This window comes from Biomphalaria glabrata, chromosome 1, assembly GCF_947242115.1.
Source record: "Biomphalaria glabrata chromosome 1, xgBioGlab47.1, whole genome shotgun sequence".
NCBI classification, from domain to species: domain Eukaryota; kingdom Metazoa; phylum Mollusca; class Gastropoda; family Planorbidae; genus Biomphalaria; species Biomphalaria glabrata.
This window is the reverse complement of record NC_074711.1, coordinates 40,261,421-40,283,850: the sequence shown is the minus strand read 5'-3', so window position 1 is coordinate 40,283,850 and position 22,430 is coordinate 40,261,421. Positions and strand designations below refer to the sequence as shown.

At 35.8% G+C, this 22,430-nt stretch overlaps 1 protein-coding gene across 5 annotated transcripts in view; it reads right to left on the bottom strand.

Moving 5' to 3' along the window:
• The window catches only part of LOC106069981 (natural resistance-associated macrophage protein 2-like), a 71,743-nt gene extending 49,868 nt beyond the window's left edge, over positions 1 to 21,875 (bottom strand). For 3 of the 5 annotated variants that reach the window (XM_056036431.1, XM_056036421.1, XM_056036456.1), the window contains exons 1-3: positions 21,590 to 21,875; positions 15,389 to 16,115; positions 13,855 to 13,959 (exon numbers count right to left, since the gene is read on the bottom strand). In XM_056036431.1, coding sequence (XP_055892406.1) covers positions 13,855 to 13,959; positions 15,389 to 16,115; positions 21,590 to 21,592 — 835 coding nt within the window. In that variant the 5' untranslated portion in view covers positions 21,593 to 21,875. Of the gene's footprint in view, positions 1 to 13,854; positions 13,960 to 15,388; positions 16,116 to 20,980; positions 20,998 to 21,019; positions 21,038 to 21,589 lie in introns of those variants that run through there. The other 2 variants (XM_056036448.1, XM_056036439.1) reach the window with 2 other exon arrangements.
• Between the last annotated feature and the right edge of the window lie 555 nt (positions 21,876 to 22,430).

The window sequence follows — 22,430 nt, the reverse complement described above, 5'->3', positions numbered from 1 at the left end:
ATTTTTTCTCCTCCCCCCCGACTCCCCCCCGCGAATTTTTTTTTATATGTATTTATGTGTGTGTGTGTGTGTGTGTACATAATCTTTATTGCATTCTGACCCTTCATTCTTTCGGAAGACGTTTATTGTGCCCTAGAATAGGTTCTTCCTGTAGTTAGTGGAAAATTTGTAGATTCCCCGCCAATACTAGCAAGGGGGTCTTGGGGAGCGCTAGGGGTTCCCCCAGCGCGGGGCGAAGCCAAGCACTATTTCTGATATTGAAAGCCAACAAAATGCATATACTGAGGTATCTACATTGTATTTTCCTGCTATTAAAAAGTTTAATTTCAAAAACCTAATGTACTATTCTTACTGACTTAGACCCTCCCGCGCCGTTTGGCGCATTTGCCGTCAAGCTGTTTCCATAAAATTGTAAATTCCCTGCCATTACTAGCAATGGGGTCTGGGGAGCGCTAGCGCGGGGCGAAGACCCGCCGCCAAGCACTATTTCTGGTATTGAAAGCCAACAAAATGCATATTCTGAGGTATCTACAGTGCATTTTCCTGCTATTAAAAAGTTTTCTTTCAAAAACCTAATGTGCTATTCTTACTGACTTAGACCCTACCGCGCCATTCGGAGCATTTGACCTCAAGCTGTTTCCATAAAAATCTGTCACTGGTAATGTCTGAAGCCTCTTCCCACCTGCCATGAGGACCTCAATGAATGAGTGGCGTCAAGTTGTACTAGGATATCATTGCAACTCTTCTTATGCGTAATTCATTTTGTCGGAGAACATGGCCCGCAAACTTCATGCGTCAGTGGCGTAACTAAGGGGCGGGGAGGGGGGGAGAATTTTAAAATCCCCCCGGGCCCCCACCTAGGGGGGGGGGCCAAATGGGTGTCCGAAATTTATTTGTAAATACATAAATTAATATATTTGATTGACAAATAGTGTCAACGGGTTTTTTTTTTTTTTCAACATTTATGGATTAAATTTATCACAAAGACTAAACCTAAATCTAGGTCTATCAGTACGTTGACTTTGTTGACATTTTAAAAATATTTTTTCCCACAGAGATCAAAGTATTTTTTTTAAGTTAGTTTTACATTTTAAACTTTGTTGCTACGAATAAAACTGCATGATATACAGCGAATTCCAGGTATCTTGTTACCTTTACTAATAATAGATCTAAATGGCGAGTATTTTATGGCTACACTAATTAACCTTCAAGCAAAATTTACAGAATCAAGTATAACAGATTCAAAAGTTATTCTTAATAATGCTAGAATAGTCCATTATTCGGGTTTGGCGTCTATAATTTCAGAATTTAACTTCACACTCGAGTTATTACCCCTCTATTCATCTTTCCTCAATCCAATGGAAACTCTATTTTTATTTCCATCTAATCCTTTTGCTTTCGCACAAAAAATAAACAACAAACAATGACGTAATATCATATAATATTAGTACATCCTTCCTTTTGAAGTTATTATCACACCCATCCTTTTAAAGTTCTTAAGAGTGATATCTACTAGCAGGGCAGGCCCTAGCATTTGCGGGGCCCTATGCGAAACGGATTGCGTGGGGCCTAGTCTGGGTAGGGATGAGCATAATGTCAAAATTATTTTTTTTAATTAGAAAATAGGCCTACTTTCGTCTTTGCAATAAATGTTTATCAAATGAAAGCTCGCAATGCCACTTTTTATTTATAGGCACCCCAAAATGTCGATTTCGTCTATTCTTCAGGAGATTTGAATAAATTCAAAAAAGTTCAGGACTTTATCGTATATTTTGCCTTTAATGAGATTTCCTGGAGGCCCTGGAAAATCAGGAGGTCGCGAAAACCCTGTTATTTTATATCCATTATAATGGTTTAATTTAATAATGTACACTTAGAATTAGCGCGGTTCCTATGAAAGCGCGGGGCCCACTGCGACCGCATAGACTGCAGTGGCCTAAGGCCGGCCCTGTCTACTAGGAACTTTAACAATTCGTCCACTTCTGGTTGTCTTGACTGGCACAACAAGTTCTCTAGACCTTGGTCTATAACTGTCTGTTTCGTTTGTTCCAACAGTTTGCAGTTCATTGTCTCCATCGGTATCATAGTACCCAGAGATGTCTTCATCGAAACTCTTATTCAAAAAGCGTTGATTTCTTCTGTATGTTTTTCCGTTTTTTATGACAACTGCTTTCTGCCATGTTTGACCTAGACGAACTCTCCGGCAGAATAATCTTTAGGTAGTCTTGCTTTTGCATTGTATTTCACTTTGCTTTTCATCTGTCGTTCGTTGAGTAATGTCTCTGCATTTTCAGCTACCGATGATTTCAATAGTTTGGGATCAGTTGGAATGATTCCCTGAGTCTTCTACTCGTCAGCAGTAGTGATGGTGAATACGGCAGTCCACTTATCGGAGTATTTCTATACTCGAGCATAACGAGATATGGATCTTTCCCACTTTTGTATGCTCTGAATCCTTTTGCTTGCGCACAAAACATAAACAACCAACAATGACGTAATACCATATAATATTAGCATTGAATCTTCTTCATGCAGTGGAAAATTAAGAATTTTTTGCCTATCTTGAATTCTGGTCAAAGCTCTTGCGCCAAATTAATATAGTTCAGAAGAAACTACAAAATTCTGGACTGCATATACGGGAAGCTGCTAAAGAAATTAGTACCCTTTCATGCTTTCTGCAAAATGATGAAAAAATGACAAATACCCAAATCCATCGAAAAAGCAAAAGAAGATAGTGAATACTATGGATTCCCTGTAATCAAAACAACCAGAAGAAAGAAAAGACTTGATGGGAAGTTGAGTTCTAATGTAGGACTGTCAAAAGAACTGCAATTCAAACGTGTTGCGACAGAAGTGCTGGACAGATTTCATATGGAGATGAAGGGCACATTTCAAAGGCTGGAAAGAAAATGGATACCTTTAGGTTTCTTCTTGAACCAAGACACCTGTTAGATGAAGACCCACTTATGACTAACTGTGCTACTTTTCCTGTTTGTATGATGAAATAAATGGCAAATCGCTTTTTCAATGATGTCATTGATGCACGAGCACTTTTCATCAACAAACCAGTTATACAATTACCAATAGACATATTGAGGAAACAGGCTTCAGATGGTAATTACGTGTGCCCAAATTTTGCAACCTCCTCCGAATACTGTTAACTCAGGCCACTTTTATTACGTCATGTGAGAGATCATTCTCAAAGCTCAAGTTCATCAAAAGCTATCTCAGGAGCACAATGACACAAGAAAGGCTTATCATGGCTTTAATGTCAGTGAAGTCACAAATACTAGAAAGTATCGATGTAGTTAATGTTATAGATGTCTTTGCTGCACAGAATGCACGACGTGAAGCGATATCAATTTAGATTTGTCACTTGTGCATTATTTAACTAATAAACAACGGTGTTATTCATTAAAAGAGTCTTGATTACTTTTTGTTAAGTTTACTGATATACTGAACCAATTTGATTTGGGGCTTATATATTTTTGCGTACATTATCCCATGTCATATGTCGAATGTCAAAATGCAAGGGGCCCCCAAAGAGGTCAATCCCCCCGAGCCCCCAAATCCCTAGTTAACCCCCTGTCATGCGTCGCTCTCTCACAATCTTACTAAAGGGTCGACTCCCAGTTCGGCATAGGATTTCCTTGTTTAAACCCGATCTCTATAACTGACTCCTAAAATCTGTCTTAGCCATCTTTGTTGAGCCACATTTAGTGTTTTTCAATTTCGGCAGATGACTATTCACTGCAGTTTATTAAGGGAGCCCTGCCACTGGTAAAAATGTGTAACCACTCTTGAATACGCTCTTGGAATTAAGTGACTGTAGTTTGCTTTAGATTTTATATCGAAAAGAGAAGTTTTATCGTCAAAATCATCTGTTGGGGGTTTTCCACCTCAAAATGCTCTGTAGGGGGATCTTAAACTCAAAACCATCTGGAGGGGTTTTAAACTTTAAACAAACGCCATCTGTAGAAGAGGGGTTTAAACTCAAACCCCCCGATTGGATTGGCTACGCTCAAATAATTTTAGTGTGTAATTTGCTTTTTTTTTTATATTGAAGAGGTATTTTTAGCATTAAACCCCTCTGAATGGGGGTTTAAATTCATAACCCCTTTTGGCAACGCTCATAGCATTTTCAGTGCGTAATTTGCTTTTTTTTCTTACACTGAAGATGTATTTTTTAGCCTCAAACCCCCCTGGCGGGGGGTTTAAACTCAAAACCCCTTTGGCTGCGTTCATAGATTTAAGTGTGAGTAATTTACTTTTATTTATATTGAAGAGGTACTTTTTAGCTTCAAACTCCACTGGAGGGGAGTTTAAACTCAAAACCCCTTTGACTACACTCAAAACATTTTGAGTGTATAATTTGCTTTGTTTTTATTATTAAAGAGGTATTTTTTACCTTCAAACCCCGCTGAAGTGGGGTTTAAACTAAAAACAAAGTCAAAACCCATTTAGCTACGCTCATAACATTTTGAGTGCGTAATTAACTTTTTTTTATATTGAAGAGGGGGTTTATCGTAAATTTTGGAGGGGGTTTTAAAATCAAAATCTCCCTTAACTGTGCTCTTGGAATTAGGGGATTTTCGTTTGCATTTTTGTTTTGTTTTGTTTTATAGAAGAGGGGGGGGGGGTTAACTGCAAAAACCCCAAGTAGGGGGTTTAAAACTCAAAACCCCTGGTAGGGGTTTTTAAACTCAAAACCCCCTGGTAAGGGGTTTTAAACTCAAAACCCCATTGGTTGTGCTGGGGCAATTGATGGTTTAGTATTAAAATCTTACCTAAAATAAACAAGATCAAAGCAAAAAGTCATTCACTAAATTCCGATCCCCCCATGTTTCCTATACAGTATATCTATCTAGTGAATCTAGTGGTAAACTATCCACGTGATCCTGATGAGTGTTGTAAGTGTAACCGGTCGTTGTCTTGTAGAAGCAAACTGCTGGTAGACAACTAAACCTTCGTAGGCTTAATAGGCCTATATATCTTAACTTCAAATAACTTGAATAACTTTTTTTTGTGAACAATACTAAATATAACAGACTTCACTAGATCTAGATCTAGTAATAATATTTCTTAACGAAATGTAACCTAATACAATAACACAGCCATTCAGTCTTATTTTCTGTAGTCGTCTCCCCTAACTATGACCGCAGACGACAATTATGCCACCTATGTTGCATTGTTCACAACGTCACCATATAGACACACCACTGGCGGATCCAGAGAGAAGGGGGCGGTAGGGGCGATCGCCCCCTTCCCCCGAAGGGGAAGACGGACACATTTTAGAAAAGAAATCACAAAATTGGTTTACGAATTTATTACTTATGTTAATAATATATACTAATTATTTATATTTCAACATATTTTTAGATTATAATATGATGGCGGATTTGGTGGGGTGAAGGGGGTGGGGGCGATGACATCAATGCCGCCCCCCCCCCCACCATAAACTTTCGAGTGGAGGGTCAGTCCAATTTATTTGTAGAAATCACAGCTTGTTAAGAGTCAATTAAATATGTATACGATTACAACTTTTTATGGATATTTTAACCGATCTTTATATTATGTCGTTCCCCTGTTGGCCGATTGGATGGGGTGGAGGGAGGGTGAATATATCTACTGCCCTTACCACATAAACCCTTTGAGGGGGGCGGTCCTATTTTTATGGAGAAATCATAGTTTGTGAACAAAATTAGTTGAATATCAATAAAATATAACCTTTTTATTGATATTTGAACCCATTTGTATATTATGTCGCACCACACTCAAATCTCAAATGTTATCATTTTGTTGGCCTCCTTCAGTCGTAGAACGACTATGGTTCATCTCGCAGTGAGATGAAAGCCTGGGCATTGTTTATGGTCGGAACGATGTCGCCCACACAGCAGTTCCCCCCTCTCCGTGCAGCTGATGTGACCAAAGGAACGGAATATCCGATACAGTTTGGGATCAGTAGCGCCGCAGGCTCTGCCAGGCTGTAGCACGGTGTGCCACAATCTGCTTAAGGGTCACCAGTTGCTGGTTTTTCCTAGGGTTGTCTCCCGAAGCCTTTCCCGCGTTTGGGTATAGTCGCAAGGCAGCGGAGGTTTGGATTCAGAGTTTTCCTTCTCCTAGATGGGTAGCCAACCAAGGCTAACGAGCCCCTATTACCGCTACACAGTCCTCTGTGTCTTAAATAGACCCATAGCTGACAATGGCAGATGCAGAAAAATGTGCATGTCGCAACTGAGTCTGTGTAACAATAAGTTGAGTCAAAGTCCTAACTTAAATAGACTCATAGCTGACAACGGCAGGTGCAGAAAAATTTGCATGTCGCAACTGAGTCTGTGTATTAAGTTGAGTCAAATTCCTAATTTTATTCGCTTAGTACCGGTACCACTTATTAGTTAATTTTCTATGTGAATCCCGAAGATGAATAAAGTCATTTTGAAATAGTGGTTATAGGTATAATTAGTTCTTGGCTTTACTCTGACATTTGAAAAATAAATAATGAATAATTAAATTTAAATAACTTTTTTTTTAACATTTATAGGCCTACCAACTTGAGGTTTTACATTTCTTTTTGTATCCATGTAGAGCAGCGGTTCTCAACCTTTTTAGCATGGCCACCCCTTTTTACTATTCACAACAATGCGGCGACCCCTAACAGTAAAGTTATCTTCATCCATCAGCATAAGTAGGTATTTTCGCTAATGGTATAAAAATGTAATCCGAATGTGAATATCTGTTATGTATAACCAAGGTTTTATGTTTAATCACAAAACAATATGTAAAGTAAAGTTCCCCTTTCAGACCTTGTGGTCTGTAGGGCATCTGTTTCTGTGGCCTACAGTTAACGAGGGTGTCATGTGGCCAGCACAACGACCAACCGCCTCAACTTTTCCCAACTAATGTCAGGTACCCATTAGAGTTGGGTAGACCCTACTTATCGAGCATGTGCTATTTGATCCCTTTAGTGACGTTTTCATTGCTTCTTGTAATTCTTGTGACTTCTTTACGGATATTCGTCGATTAATAATACAATGAGTTCCGATGACTTTTGGTGACTCATTTAGAATCCAATCAGAAACCCCATTAGAAACAAACCATGCTGAGATTACTCCCTTAGAGCACGTGGAAGGAAGCGGGCAGTGAGTTTTAAGGTCGCCTTGCCCCCGTACAATGACAGACCAAATGCCGCACACGAACCAGTTTTCTCTCTCTATCAAATCCTTGTCTGATCGCCCTTCATGCAGAACGCGACAATCCAGAATTTGGTCTACTATTTCTTCGTCCTCTACATTCAGTACCGTACCAGAAGTTGAATTCCAGACAGACTGTTATGAAAATTATATGCTGTATCGGTTGTCGTTCTTATGTTTACATGTGCTTGTAACTCGACAGTAAGAATGTGTTCACGAAATGTGTGCTGTGTAGTCATTCAGTGTATTAAAGCCAGACTAAGTGGACATGGTTTTCGACTCTGTTATCATTATGTTCATAACAATTTAATACACTGAATCAAAACTGTGAAGTTGTAAGAATTTCGAAAGGGATAGGATATTACGGCCAGATAAGTTTGACATCGAACCCACAGCACCTCAAGCAGCAGAGCCTTGGCATCACTGGTATGAAACTTTTAAAAATTTTTTATCAGTAGTATCAGTAGATAATCTTGATACTAAGAAACTACTGATAAACTATATCTCTCCTGCTGTATATCAAATGATAATTGATAAAGAGACATTCGATGAAGCAATCCAGACTCTAAACAGCATCTACATTCAACCAAAGAATGAGGTGTTTGCTAGGCACAGGTTAGCTACTTGCAAACAAGAGCAAGGTCAAACGATAGACGCCTACATGCAGAAATTAAGAATTCTATCCAAAGATTGCAACTTCAAAGCGGTGACTGCTGAACAACACCGAGAAGAGGCTTTTAGAGATTCGTTTATCAATGGACTAGTGTCCAACAGCATTCGAAAACGTCTACTTGAAAAGACTGTTTTGAGTTTAAAGGACGACTTCGAGGAGGCTCGCTTACTAGAACATTCTTATCAGCACTCATTACAATATGAATCATCACAGCCGAAACTAATTGCGCAGCCACACCCTCGCCAAAAGTAACGATTCCTCAAAGTGCAAGCAATTCACACACACATGAAGTAAATGCATTAGCTAGCAAGTGTTACTTTTGCGGCAGGGTTAAGCATCCCCGCTCTCAATGCCCCGCAAGGGAAGCGATATGCAATCAGTGCTTCAAAAAGGGTCATTTTCAAAGAGTACCGTATGCTAATCGAAATCTTCAACAGTTTCGGCTATCGCTACTGTGCAGCCTTTGAGTTTAAACAAATCTACGATACCCATTTTCATCAACAACGTGAAATTAAAAGCCCTAGTAGACACTGGGAGCTGTGAAAGCTATATTTCGACGCACATTGCTAAGAAGCACAAATGGCAGATACGTTCCTCAGGCAACAGAATCTTTATGGCTTCCACCCATCTATCTCGAATCACTCAAGGACATGTCTACGCTAGCATACAACTCAAAAATGAACGATACGAAGGAGTTAAACTTTCTCTACTCGACAATTTGTGCTCCGACGTCATTCTTGGACTTGACTTTATAAGTTTGACCAAAATCTGTTTATTCCTTTCGATGGTCAGAAACCATCGTTGTGTCTTAGTACTCTTCAGCCAGCGAGGGTAGAGGCTCCAAGCCTATTTAGTAATCTGTCACAAAACTGTACCCCAGTGGCTACAGATACTCAATTCCAGATAGAAAGTTTATAGAGAAAGAAATTCAACAACTGATAAAGGATGAGATTATTGAACCATACAAGTCTCCCTGGCGTGCACAATTCCTAGTCACAACAAATGAAAGACATAAGAAAAGAATGGTTATAGACTACAGTCAAACCATAAACCGGTTTACTCTACTAGACGCCTACCTTATGCCCAGAATTGATGAACTAGCAGAAAAGATTTCACAGTAGGCCTACTCTGTATATAGCATTTTAGACATGAAAAGTGCATACCATCAGATTCCCATAAAAGAAGAGGAAAGGCCGCTCAGAGCATTCGAAGCATGTGGGAAACTATCAATTCCGTCGGATTCCGTTTGGCGTTACGATTGACAAAATTATCGAAGACGAACGACTCACTGACACTTTTGCTTATGTGGACAATGTGACCATCTACGGTCAGGACCCTGAATCACACGACCGAAACCTACCTACTTTCTTGATAGTGCTCAAAAGTATGGAATCACTTTTAATGAAACAAAAAGTGAAATTAGCACTACTAAAGTGAGACTGTTAGGATACGAGATTTCCAAAGGACAACTTAAGCCGGATCCTGGGAGATTTCGCGCCCTAACGGAATTACTCGTACCAGTGAACATGCGTGAACAGAAACGAGTAGTGGGTCTTTTGCCTTACTACTCACAGTGGATACTAACTTCTCAACAAAAATAAGCCTGTTAACAAGAAATCAACGATTTCCTGTCCCTGAAGAATTGTTATGAACGTAATGATAACAGATTCGAAAACCATGTCCGCTAAGTAAGGCTTTAATACACTGAATGACAACACAACACACATTTCGTGAACACATGCTTACGGACGAGTTACAAGCACATGTAAACATATGAACGACAACCGATACAGCATATAATTTCCATAACATAATATGTGTTGTAGTCGTTTCAATTGGTTTGCATAAGAGAAATTCGTCTTTTAATTCGATGACTTTTAAACTACTTGGTCTCCATGTCGGCAAAGTTCGGATTTAGAATATCAAAATAACGTTGCAGTTATTACGGTTACATGGATTCTGCTTATGAAACTTCGTTATTCTTTTACTATTTAGTTAAAATGAAACTATAAAGAATTAATATTATATACTATGACATTATGACCCCTCAACTCAAGAAAACATTAAGAAACTAGAACAGACACAAAATAGAGCAGTACGATTCATAACAAACGAATATTCACATTTGACTAGAGTAACACCTTTAGTAAAATCACTAAATTTAGAGAGCCTTCAGGACAGAAGGCTCAAAAGTAAAGTAGCAATCATACATAAAACACTGAACCATAATCTTCAAATACAAAAACAAAATTTAATAAAATACTCTGAAAGACACAAAGATAAAGGCACATTCCTCGTCCCATATGCTAGGACAAATTTGTACAAATACTCCTTCTTCCCTAGTGCTATTAGAGCATGGAATGGGTTGCCTGAGCTAGCCAGGAAAACCAGTGACTTGGCAGAATTTAAGTCATTGGTTAATATGCATGACTAAATGCATGACGCGTAGGATGTAATCATCTTCTTTTTTGAAGTAACGTCTGTATTATATAAGATAAGACAAGTTTCTCTCTGGTAGAACCAATTTTATGGGTTCTTGATGAAAATATTTTACTTTAATACAGCAACCCCTGGTCTTGCGGTATGTGCGATGGACTGATTGTCTTGATAGTCGATCATAGTCCTGGGTTCATACCCTGCGTGCTGCCATCCCCCGTCGTACAGCGGAAGTTTGGACTAGAAGTAGATTATCTTCAAATTTGAAAGAACATTTGAAACATGTAAAACATATTTTTTTAAAATTCTACAACGCTAAATAAATCTTTGAAATATTATTACTTTGGAGAATCAAAACTAAATCATGTTTTGAATATTCTTGCAAATAGGTGGATCTTATGATTCCTGGGTAATTTTTTTCCACTTTTTAATAGGGGAGTAATGTTAGCATCTTTCCAGTCTCTCGCTACTTTGCCTTGATGATGAGATGCCAGAAAAAGCATTTTGAACACTAATTCAAGATGAGAGTCATTGTTGGGTCTGGTCCATGACCTAGGTTGAGGGCAACCATTAAACTAGTGTTGTAGAGGTGCAAGGTTCTTTGCCTGAATGAATCTCACAATTACTGCTAAGGTTAAGATAACACACTAATAGAGAAATAGCACATTTATATAACAGAAAATTCAAATGTCTGTTGTTTTAAAACATTATTTTTATTTACAGAAAAAGGATGCACTTAAAGATGTGCTTTTCCATGGCAATGGCCAAATAAAACAAAAAATTAACATCAATAAGCTCAAATTTACAAACAATTTTAATATAATGGATAACAAAGCACTGTAGTTATTTCTTTTTATATAAATGTAGAAATCTTTCTGAGAAATCTAATTTTATTTCTTCTGCAAAAGTTATTTAAAAATTGGTTGTGAATATAAAATCCACTATAACAATGAAAATATTATCTAGTCCAGGATCTCAAGTGCCATAGGCAAAGTTATACAAGTATGTAGGCCACATGGCACCTTACAATCTAAAATCTTTTTAAAATGTGTCCAAAAATGTGTATACACAAAAACAAAAAAAAGTTAATAAAACTTATAGACTAGAAAACACAAAATAAATAATATATATTTATATATACACTTTTAAAAAATTATTCTGATAAATTAATAAACTATTTTTTTCCTAAATAAAGGACAATATGAGATACGGTCCAGTGGCTAAAATTAGGGAATAGGGAAAGCTGAAATATAATATCTTTTTGGAGTATCCTTTGATAATGCTGTATACTTGGGTTAGGGTTATAATCCCTGCACAGTATATCATTTATAAATGACTAGTTATCTGAGCTCTCCAACGTGATGATGAGAAGCAGGAGAGGAAGAAGAATTAAGAACAAAGTACTGTAACCCTAAATTAGACCAACTTTCACTCTAGCAAAACATGCATTTGCACAGTGTCTCCAGAGATTGCTGATCACTCATTTCACTATTGAAGAGGCATCGACAAGATACTTGCTCCAAAACTCCACTTAAGAAGAAGGGGAGTAAGTTTGTAAGCATTTTATCCTTATATAGCCTACAACTGACAGGCTAAAGAAATCTCTAAGACTGGTTCTAAGAAGGGGTTTAGTTACAGGCAAAAGAATGTGAAGAGAAGTCTCCATTGAATTCAGAGGAGAAAAAAAGTGGGTGGTGGTGGTGGTGTTAGGTGGTAAATGTGTGCATTTCCTTTCCAGAATACACAAATATTTCAGAAAAACAGAATTGAAATGAAAAAAAAATTACTAAAATTCTGTCTGCATAATATCCAAAAGCTTTCCTTCCAGTATTTTTTCTGAAGTTTTCTTTCCTTTCTTTTTGGATGTTACAAGTTTTTTAGGTGCTTTGCCCAAGTCTAGAACACAAATTAAAAAAGAAGTTATTGTAAAAAATTTTAACATACATAGTTTTTTTAAAATGAGAATAATTTTGAATACAATTATAATATTTACAATCTAAAACAAAAAATATTTAATTTAATTTAGAATGTAAAGTTCCCCTTCAGACCTTTTTTTTTTTTAAATTACAATATTTTTAAATACAATTATAATATTTACAATCTTAAACAAAATGTGTTTAAATTAATTTAGAAAGTTAAGTTCCTCTTTCAGACCTTGTGGTCTATAAGGCAGATGATGTATCAGTTTCTGTGGCCTACGGTTAACGAGCACAATGACCAACCACTTTTACTTTTCCCCAACTAATGTCAGGTACCCATTAGAGCTGAGTGGACTAAGAGGTGCCCAAAGATTCTGAAATTAAAAATCCCAGTTTTCACCAGGATTCAAACCCAGGACACCCAGTTCAGAAGTCAAGTGCTTTACCCCCCAGCCAGCGTGCCTCCTATATTAATTTACATTTAATGAAATCTATATATATAATTCTCTTCTTCGCTTAACAGTTTGGACGAGAAGCAAGAACTAAGGAAAGATCACTCTCTTTTTTCTGCGGATTGTCACCCCACGAAAAAACAAGAAGGGGGTGGGGGAACAAGTGGTATTCACACGTTGCTACGGATGGCTGCCTGGTCCTGCGGTTTGCGCGCTGGACTGTCAAACCCTGCCCGCTCCCATCCCCCTTCGTCCTGCTGGAGGTTTAGACTAGGAAGTAAACTACCGTCAACTCTGAAGGAACATCCAAAACATGTTAAGCATTTTACAAGCAAACATTTTACAAACACTAAATAGTAGCGCCAGACTTAATCATTGTGGGATTTCGCAGGGCCAAGCTTGGGTAGGGAAGCGGATAATAAGTGAAATTTAAGAGTTTATATTAGAGAATAAATTTGTCTATGCATTTTATTCGTTCTTTACTACGTACAGAATTATTTTAAGAGCCTTGCATGTAGCAAAGTCATACAGTATATCATAATAATTCTATTTCCTACATAGATCACGCTCAATAACAAGAATTACCAAATGTTTCAATCTATCTTTGAGAATTGTTGACCTCAAAGAGGTCAATGAATGTACAGCTTCTCAGGATGATTTTCACCAGTTTTGTTGAACGAATGGAAACTTTTGATGAAATAGATCTAGTTTTGGATGTACACCACCTTGGTTAGGAAAGTAGTTTGATTACTTTTATTTTTTCATATATGATGCCATGTTTAAACAGATGGTAACTAAGACTACTAGAGCAATAGGTACGCTGAACCAGAGCTGGTTAAAAAGGGCATTAAGGACATCCAGTGAAAATCAGTAAATATGACATTTTTACTATAAATATAATGTTTGATGTATAGGTCTACCAGCTAGTAGTATTGGATAAATGTTGGAGGTACCAACACTAACGGATGGAAGGAGAGGGGGGCACACCTGCTTTGAAAAATCAGGCAATTAGCTTAATAAATATTTGTCTATATATTTTGTTCTATTAATTTATTAGTATTTTTTTTAATAAAAGTGATCCTTTTCTTTTTTAAAATAGTATTTCTTATTATATGTTGTTCAATGTTTTTAATAATACTAGTCTAGTGATGAAAAACCTTAATAAATCATTTGTATATATTTACCTTTCAAAATGTCTGAAGGAGTAATAAACCCATTAGGTACTAAATCACCACTGTCAGTTATCATAAAATGATCTAACTTCAGCTCAGAATCCATTCTGCCCGATCCTGAAAATAAATAAATAAATAGCTTTTATATAGTGCTGACTGTGCTACTGCTACTTTCATGCTTATAGCATGCTCAGAGCGCTATGGTCTAATCTCATTTGTGGACCAGTGGGGGAAGGGGGTATCTAGGAGAATTTTTTTCCATGATGCCTTAGGCGGTCAGTAAACACAACTCTGCTCAAGTTGGGTGTCTAATCTTGAGCCCCCTTCAAAGGTAACCAAGCCAAGTTCAAGCATACTTGGCCACTCGACCACGCTTCCCACCATAAGACTATTTATATTTAATAATATGTCACTCTACCAAATTTAATTCAGAGTTTGAAAAACAATTCAATTTACATGTTTAGTCAGCAAACTGGTAAAATATAATTATAGCCCTGATAAAAACTACTGTAAGATTTTAACAGCACATCTTGCAAATTAAGTCTATGATCAATCAGTGTACATGTGAAGCCTTAAAGCATGTCATTGACCTAATATTAGAACTAGGGTGTCATAACAACATACATTTCAAGACTGCTTGAAGATTGGCAAGCTTAACATTTACTAGCTATGTTCTGCAACACAGCAGAATCACCTCCCTGGACAAGATATTGAGAAAAGTATGGGGTCTCAAAGAAGAAATGTTATGTTCCTTAAATTAAAGGACATTGAGATTTTGTTACTATTTTAAAAGAAGAGTCAAAAACAAGACTTCATATTTGACAGTGATGTGTAAAAATTGAATGAATTGAAACTTCAGGACAATGGTGGATGGCTGCAAATAAATTGTATGCATCATTTTAAAGAAAGCATTACCTTTGCTCCAGGCAAACTAATGAGAACAAAAATTAACACACAAAAAAACATTTGCAAAATCAGTTTTAAAAAAAAAGCAGATTTGTGTAATTTCTAAATTTAAATTTTTATATATATATTATGCTCTCAATGCCTAGGTTTTTTTAATGGCCCACTGTACAGAAAAAAGTAGCTCACCCCTGGATTTATTAATTGGTTAATTTAATTTTATTGATTAATGTATTATCATATATGAATAATTATCCAAAATTTAAACTTGATCTGAGAAATGGAAGTTGGGAAAATGTGATAAGGAGAATAACTCAACATATATAGCCACATATCTCAAGTAGCATTTATTTAGATTTTTTTTTTCAATACCAAACAAAATAATTAATTACCAATAATTAGTTAACTAATTGGTTATTTTTAATTTTTTTTTTTTTTTTTGATGCAAGTTATACTAGGTACCTGTCGTAACAGTACAACAAATACTGTGTTACATAGCTTCAAATTGATACAAGAATGGTTGTTGGGGAAATAACATACAAAAATAGTACCAGACAGACAAAGGAAGTGAATAGTATTTATAAGCTTTGTAAAAACTAAGTGGAACTTATAATCTATTTCTAACTGTTAAACCATCACTCACCTCTATTGGTTTTCCCTAAAATGAAAACCGATCCTCCAGCTAAACTGAATCCATCACAGTGAAATTTAAGATTCAGGTCTCCATTTATGTGCGAATGGTCAAAAAATATGTGCTTACATTGATTTTCAGGGTGTAAGACCACACATAAGAAATGTGTCAGTCCAAGATTCTCCAACATCATTTGTGATGTCTGAAAATTTAACACAGTCATTTCAATCGAATCCATCAAGTATTTGTCGCAAACTGAACATACTAAGACACAGGCATCCTTAAAGGTTTCTAGACTCAAACCGTACACAAGTAAAGGGTAGTTATCATTAGGCTCTTGGCAGTAGTGTATTTGGCAACTTATTTCTTTGGGATCTTTAATGTTTGCCACAAAATTCTGGGTAGTTTGAATATAAAAAAGTCCTTCCACACGTCTTACTTTTGTAGAGCTCAAGCATCGTTTGCAACAACACTTCTTTCTTTCTCCTTTCTTATGTCTCTTCGTGGCTATAACTTTGCCAGAAACAAAATTAAAAGCACCATCTTCTTTTGGCTCATTTGATTGAAGTTGCACCACAAGAGCACTGAACATATCAATGAAGGCATGCAGATATGATGTTTGAACTGATGGTAAAGGCTGTTGGCTGAATGTTCCCATCATCATCCAATCCGTAGATTTGAAATAAAACTCTTTTTCACTAATTACATTTTTCTTTTTCATATTTTCTATATGTTGCTCCTAAAAAAAAAATAAAAAAATTATTGCTCTAAAATATCACATTCTGGTAGGTACAAATAATATTAATGATTCTTTTCTAACATGAAACTCTCCCTTAATAATAAGGCTAGAATTTCTATCTTGCAAACTTGGTAAATAAATTATTTTAAATACAATATTAATGAGTTACAAACAAAAAGAAAATAAATGCATAAGGCAGAAAACAGATTTTTACCTAAAGTTCAACATTTATTATTTCTGTAAATGTACAACCTGTGTTGTATTTACATGTTTTATGGCAATATTTGTGTTAGCTGTGATAGCAATCAATGTTTGAAATTCATTTTTATAAGGAGTTTGTGCAGTTGTGAGTGTTACAAAGCATTAAAATTAAGACAGACCAAAATGATGGTATTTTGATATTCTTAGTAAAATTACATTTTCTTAATTATTTGTACAAAATTTGTGCTCAATGTGACCTGGAATATTTATATTTTTAAATGGCATGTCCCGATTATTTCAGTGTTGGCTTGCTTTTATTTGATTGAAGATCAAATGACTGCATATTTTTGTTTTTATGTTTGTTATTGAATTAATCCATATGTCAACCTTTTTAAAAGCTGAGCAAGTAGGTAACAACAAAGATTCGTAATGATAACTTGGAAGCATATTTTCAAACAGATTTAATTTAAAAAACCTCTTTTAGTGAAGTCCTCTTGATTCACTGAAATTTGCGACCAATTATTTTCGGATGGAGTTGGCAGAAAAATTATATCAATGAAAACAAGAGATTTGTTAGAACATAAATATATATCCAGCACTGTCAGTACACATTTAAATCCATCTCAATCGGCCCTTATTTATAACCATCTATGATTTCAATAATTTCTTTTAGAAGCAATTGATTAATCTATATATAAAAATAATATTTTTTTTCATATAAGGTTAAATATTTTTCTAATTATTCCAATTCAAAAAAAATATATGATTTGATGAAATCTATTAAGGTAGTTCTGTACAATAAAAAAAAAATTCTTAGTTATCTTTTAAATAAGTTTGTACCACTAGTAATATTCATAGAATTTAAACTTAACATCAAATAATGATCACCTACTCTAGGTAAATAAGTATTATTTTACTATAATTATTTTTACTACTATTATTATTAATATAAGGTGACCGAGCCTCGCTCGGATGAATAATTTGTTAAGGAAGAATATATCCCCGAAGTCATTTTGGGAATATTTTTGTAATTACGAAAATGAACGATTGGGTAAAGACTATCAATCCGAAGAGTTGCTTTTTTCGTTCTGTCAGTTCTCAATGTAATTATACATGGCGATTAGAATAGAAAGTCCCCCCAACAGTAGACCTATAGAAAACCACAGCTCACGTCTTAACGTTTTACATTGCTTCTTTCGCGTAAAACTATTGGGCTATTGTTGTAATTACGAAAATGAATGATCAGATAAAGACTACTAATCTGAAGAGTTGTTCTGTTAGTTCTAAATGTAATTGCACATGGCGATTAAATATAAAGTCTCTTAAGTCCTCCTATAGTCTAGACCAACCACAGCTCACATCTTATAGTTTTACAATCCATCTTTTGCGTAAAACTATTGTAGGCCTACTATTATTGGCTTGGAAGAAAGTCTTTGCAGTGTTACTTCTCTGATGGTTACGTTCAGACATTTAATTATGGAATTAGTATATTAGTATATATTCATTATGGCTTTAGTACGAAACATCAAGTGACGCAAATCTCTACGTTATAGGGTAAAACAGGCACTTTGTGACAAAGTAAAATGGCAAATTTTTTCTCAATAGACTTAAATCATTGCATTAGTTTTCTAAAGAAACGTTTCCGTGGGGCACCTCTGTTACGCCGAAAAATATGTTCGTCTCCCATACGGGATACGTGCCCTGCCCAGCCTGACTGTCGGACTATAAGAAGTTCATAACGGCTTTTGTCATCCATCCATCCATCCCAGTGGTGCTACAGCCCCTGGAGGGATATGGCCTGCTTTTACAGATCTCTCCATTCAGATCTCTCCTGGGCCTTCCGTCAACACGCCCTAACTCCAAGCTTTTTACCGAGGTTTATAATTAAATCAAAAGAGGCTGCAGCGTACGCAAACTCGTTGACCGCTAGATGGATATCATGTTTAGTGTGAGCAAGTAAGGCGTAGAGAAGCTGTGTTATGACCATTTCCTTTGTTTTGGTAAAGGACAGTAGACACCGAAGCATGAACACATGGTAATAATTCACCAGAAAAAAAAAAATAATAATAAGGCTTGTCTTCGAGTCCGAAAATTAATGAGGATTGCAGCTGTGACCTACATATTTTGCCACATCCAGGGCAAGCATAACCATTGTCCGCGGTGATCGATTAAGATTTTCTTTTAGCGTCTGCGTCTGTCCTCGGCAGCAGATTCTCTTTTGGTCTCAAATGTGTATCCGCTGCCTTTGTATAGAGGGAATTCTTTAAGTCCGACAGTTACGCTGGACAGAGCAGTATCCTGTATGGGAGACGAATCTCAGACAAACGCATGCCAAAGGCAGTCTTTTTTTGTGAGCTGAAAAGTGGACGACATAACACCGTAACGCTTAAAAGACCAGGTTAGGCGCCAACTTGCCTTAGCTGACATAGAAGATAGCACATGGTTGCATGCGGCCTCAGAACGAGACAGATGGAGGTCACAAGCAAAATAAACAACAAAGTAAAAGGTATCTACACCGCTCTACGCAATTAAAGAGTAAACAATTTATTAAGCACTTAAGCACAATAACTAATCATACATCGGCACATTTAATTTCATTACTTTTCTTTCATAGTTCTATAATAAATCAATCTACAGTAAGATGGTGCGCAAATGTTTAATTAGGTCTAATGGTTCTTTAAAACTCGTTCTTGTTTGCAAAGAAATATTTTAATGTACTGCGGCAAGCGGTAAGCAGCATTTTTCCCGTTTACGTCATGGAAAATTTTCATTCATAAAACATTCTAGCCAAAATTAATTTTCGATAATGAGGCATTTTCAAACCGATATAACGGTTGACCTCGAGTTTTCCCGATGTGGCCAATGAGTTGAGAATTTTTTTCTCACTATTATGCACATACCTTGAAATTTTAAAGAAAATCGTTAGAGCCGTTTTTGAAAAAAAATTTATATATATATATATATATATATATATATATATAAATATATATACATACATACATACAAGAATAGCTCGCTTAAGAGTATAGGATATTTCAAAGATTTTTTGATTAAAAATATTATATAGCTATTAACTCTTTCTCTCCGTAATTATTTTTCTCATTCCGATCATATTACTCGTTTAGCTCATTTGTGTATCACTATCCCAGTGGTTCTCAACCTTTTGAGCTCCGTGACCCCTTTTACAATTTTCCACTAAGGGGCGACCCCCTACCATTTTTTTTGGGGTTTCGCTCACTGGCTAAGTAAATGTGATTGAGCTAGTGTTAAATTTTCTTCACAAAGTGATTAGATCATCTCCCTAGAAATGTTTCATCCCACAATGGCATTACGAAGCATTTGATGGACAATAATTTCAATTGTTAAAAAAATATTCTGCTACAACGAAGATGTGGTCTGCACCAAATATTTTTGAATAAAAAAAAAGAAAAAAATAACTACCAATAAAAATCATGTAGCCTATCCGTTCAATGATAATACATTCACTTAAAGTGTCATTTGTATCCCCTGACTATATGTCCGTGTTCATAGATCTAGCTTTATTATTCCCACTTGTTATTTTATTGATACTTGACGATCTTTTCATAATTTGTTTAATAATAATATAATTTGAATAATTTACATCATCTGAAATATAAATGTATTTCTACTATAGAACAAATAAGCTTGTTACAACACGTTAGAGACACACAAAAAATATATATAAAAAAAAACATCCAACGAAAAATAGCTCCCCCCTTCCAAAAAAAAAATAAATTTCCGATGGTCGTAGGTGACCCCTCAAAAATTGTCATTCGACCCCCAAAGGGGTCAAGATCCACAAATTGAGAACCCCTGCACTGCACTATCCTGTTATGATTAAGCTTCAATAACTTTTTGTTTGTTTTCAGAAAATGTTACAGTTGGTATTGAATTATAGCCTTTTATAGGAGAATGCATGCTCTTTTTACACAATACAAATTATAGTATATAAATCCAAAAACCAGTTTAGTTTAATGATGTTTAATCTGAGTCAAATCAACGTTGGCATCGTATATTAGGAGAGAAAGAGTTAATATTATTGTTATATTCAAAAATATAAAAAATTGAAATTTAAAGCAATAAAGGCAATACTATGATTTTTTTTTCATATTTAGGTGAAACATATCAAGGTCCCTTTACATTTCATTAAAAATGGCTAGATGCCTCTATCCTCTATGTTACCCGGATGACTTTAACTATACTTTTTGGTTGGCTAAGTCTATGACTCTATGCTAATGAGCCCGGCAATATTTATTCTGTTTTTGGAGCTGATTTATTCGATTCATAAGCCAAGTTGTTTGATTCCATACAAAAAATAAATAAATAGGGTGTTAAATTAAATTACGATTTTCTAACCAAAATTTATTTCGGACAGCCAGTTTTAAACATCAATGTTAATGATCTTATATTATATATTTGTTTGTTTGTTGTTGTTTTTTTTTATAGAGAATAAATGGGCAAATTTTTGGAGTGAGCTTGGTACATTGAATGAAGTTAAATGTCTAGATCTAGACCGTCCTAGGCCTACTAGATAGATCTAGATTTTATATAGAGAGAATATAGAGGATTCAGCTATTTTGTAACACTACAAAATATCATCTGTATTAGAAATTTATTAAATGAATAAACAAAAAAATACAGACAGTCAACACTAATCATGCAAACATAAAATAAGTCTAAACTCTTTAGAAAAGTCTGTGTAGTAGTCACTATCCCAGTGACTAATTTTGGTAGAAAAAGTGTGTTCATATTTTTATTTTTTTGGGTTCGTATTTAGTCTAAATTTTAGATCTATGTCTATGTCATAGTCAGTACATGTGTGGGGATATGTCTGGGGCCTGGGGATCTTAAACTTTAGTTAAATTATAGATCTAGAATTAAAATATGAGTTTATTGATGCCTAAATATAGGAATCATTATAGAGACTGTCTGAAATAAATTATATTTATGGTGTCCGGAATCAAATAATGTAGGTTAAATTTGTCTGAATTAAATAAAACACATGGCCTCTTTGACCTTAAATATAAATATAATGACAAATATACAGGTTAGGGGTACAAATATAAGTAGTCATCCTTTTGATACTTCATTTTCTTTTCTAGATCTATGTCAAACCATTATCAAATAATGCTCTGTCAAAGTCAAACGTTGAAATTTTGGCCTATGGCTATGGATGGGTGTCCGAATAGCATAAACTACTCTAGTTAGAGCTATCTAGCAGATTTTAATGACACTAGAGTAAGTAAACTCACCATATCTAAAACATCAAGTCTGCTGAAGTCTAGATCTAGGTCTAGATAGATCTAGGCCTCTCAGAACTGTACGTGAATGTCACACTGTGACTGTCGGATTATCTATATAGATCTAGACTCTAGACATTATAGATCTAGTCTAGATCTCCTGAGCGTACCACGTGATAGAAAAGAAAGAATCATGTCTCGAGATGAGAATCTTATCGACAGAAAACACGGACCTATAGATCTATGGACTATATAGAATCTCAAGATTTCAGAGATTTTCATAAATGGCGGACAATCTATAAATAACTAACTTTTTGATGTAGCATGAGCGCGAAGGAGTTCAATGAACCCTGGCCTACGACCATTAAAGGGCCAACAGCCTGAGGCGTACCCATCCATGGCGCGAAGGATTCATTGCGCATGAGCTCATCATTTTAGACTACAATCTAGACCAGCATGGGCCCACATGAGCCCTTGGCCTTGGAAAAGGGTAGTTCAGGATTTCTGACCTACTTTAAAAAAAGTCTCGTGCTGGTGTTATTTACAATGGCTATGACTTAAATTGTTATTTCCATTACTTTTCAAATACTATACTAATGTCACAAGATATCACTGGCGAATCCAGGGGAGGGGCGGTAGTGGCGAGTATTAAGTAAGTATTATATTGTGTTCCGTAATTGACGTTTTGCCTGGAACATCTGTAAATATGTCTGAATTTTTTTTGAGAATGGTAGTCAGTTCTTTCTGCTTTTGCGGTGTCATTTAATTGAGTTTGATGTCTTGCCAAAATTCAGTTTGTTTGGTAGTTGTTTGTGGCATATTGATGTCGTCAAATTCAGACGTGTCATTTTCA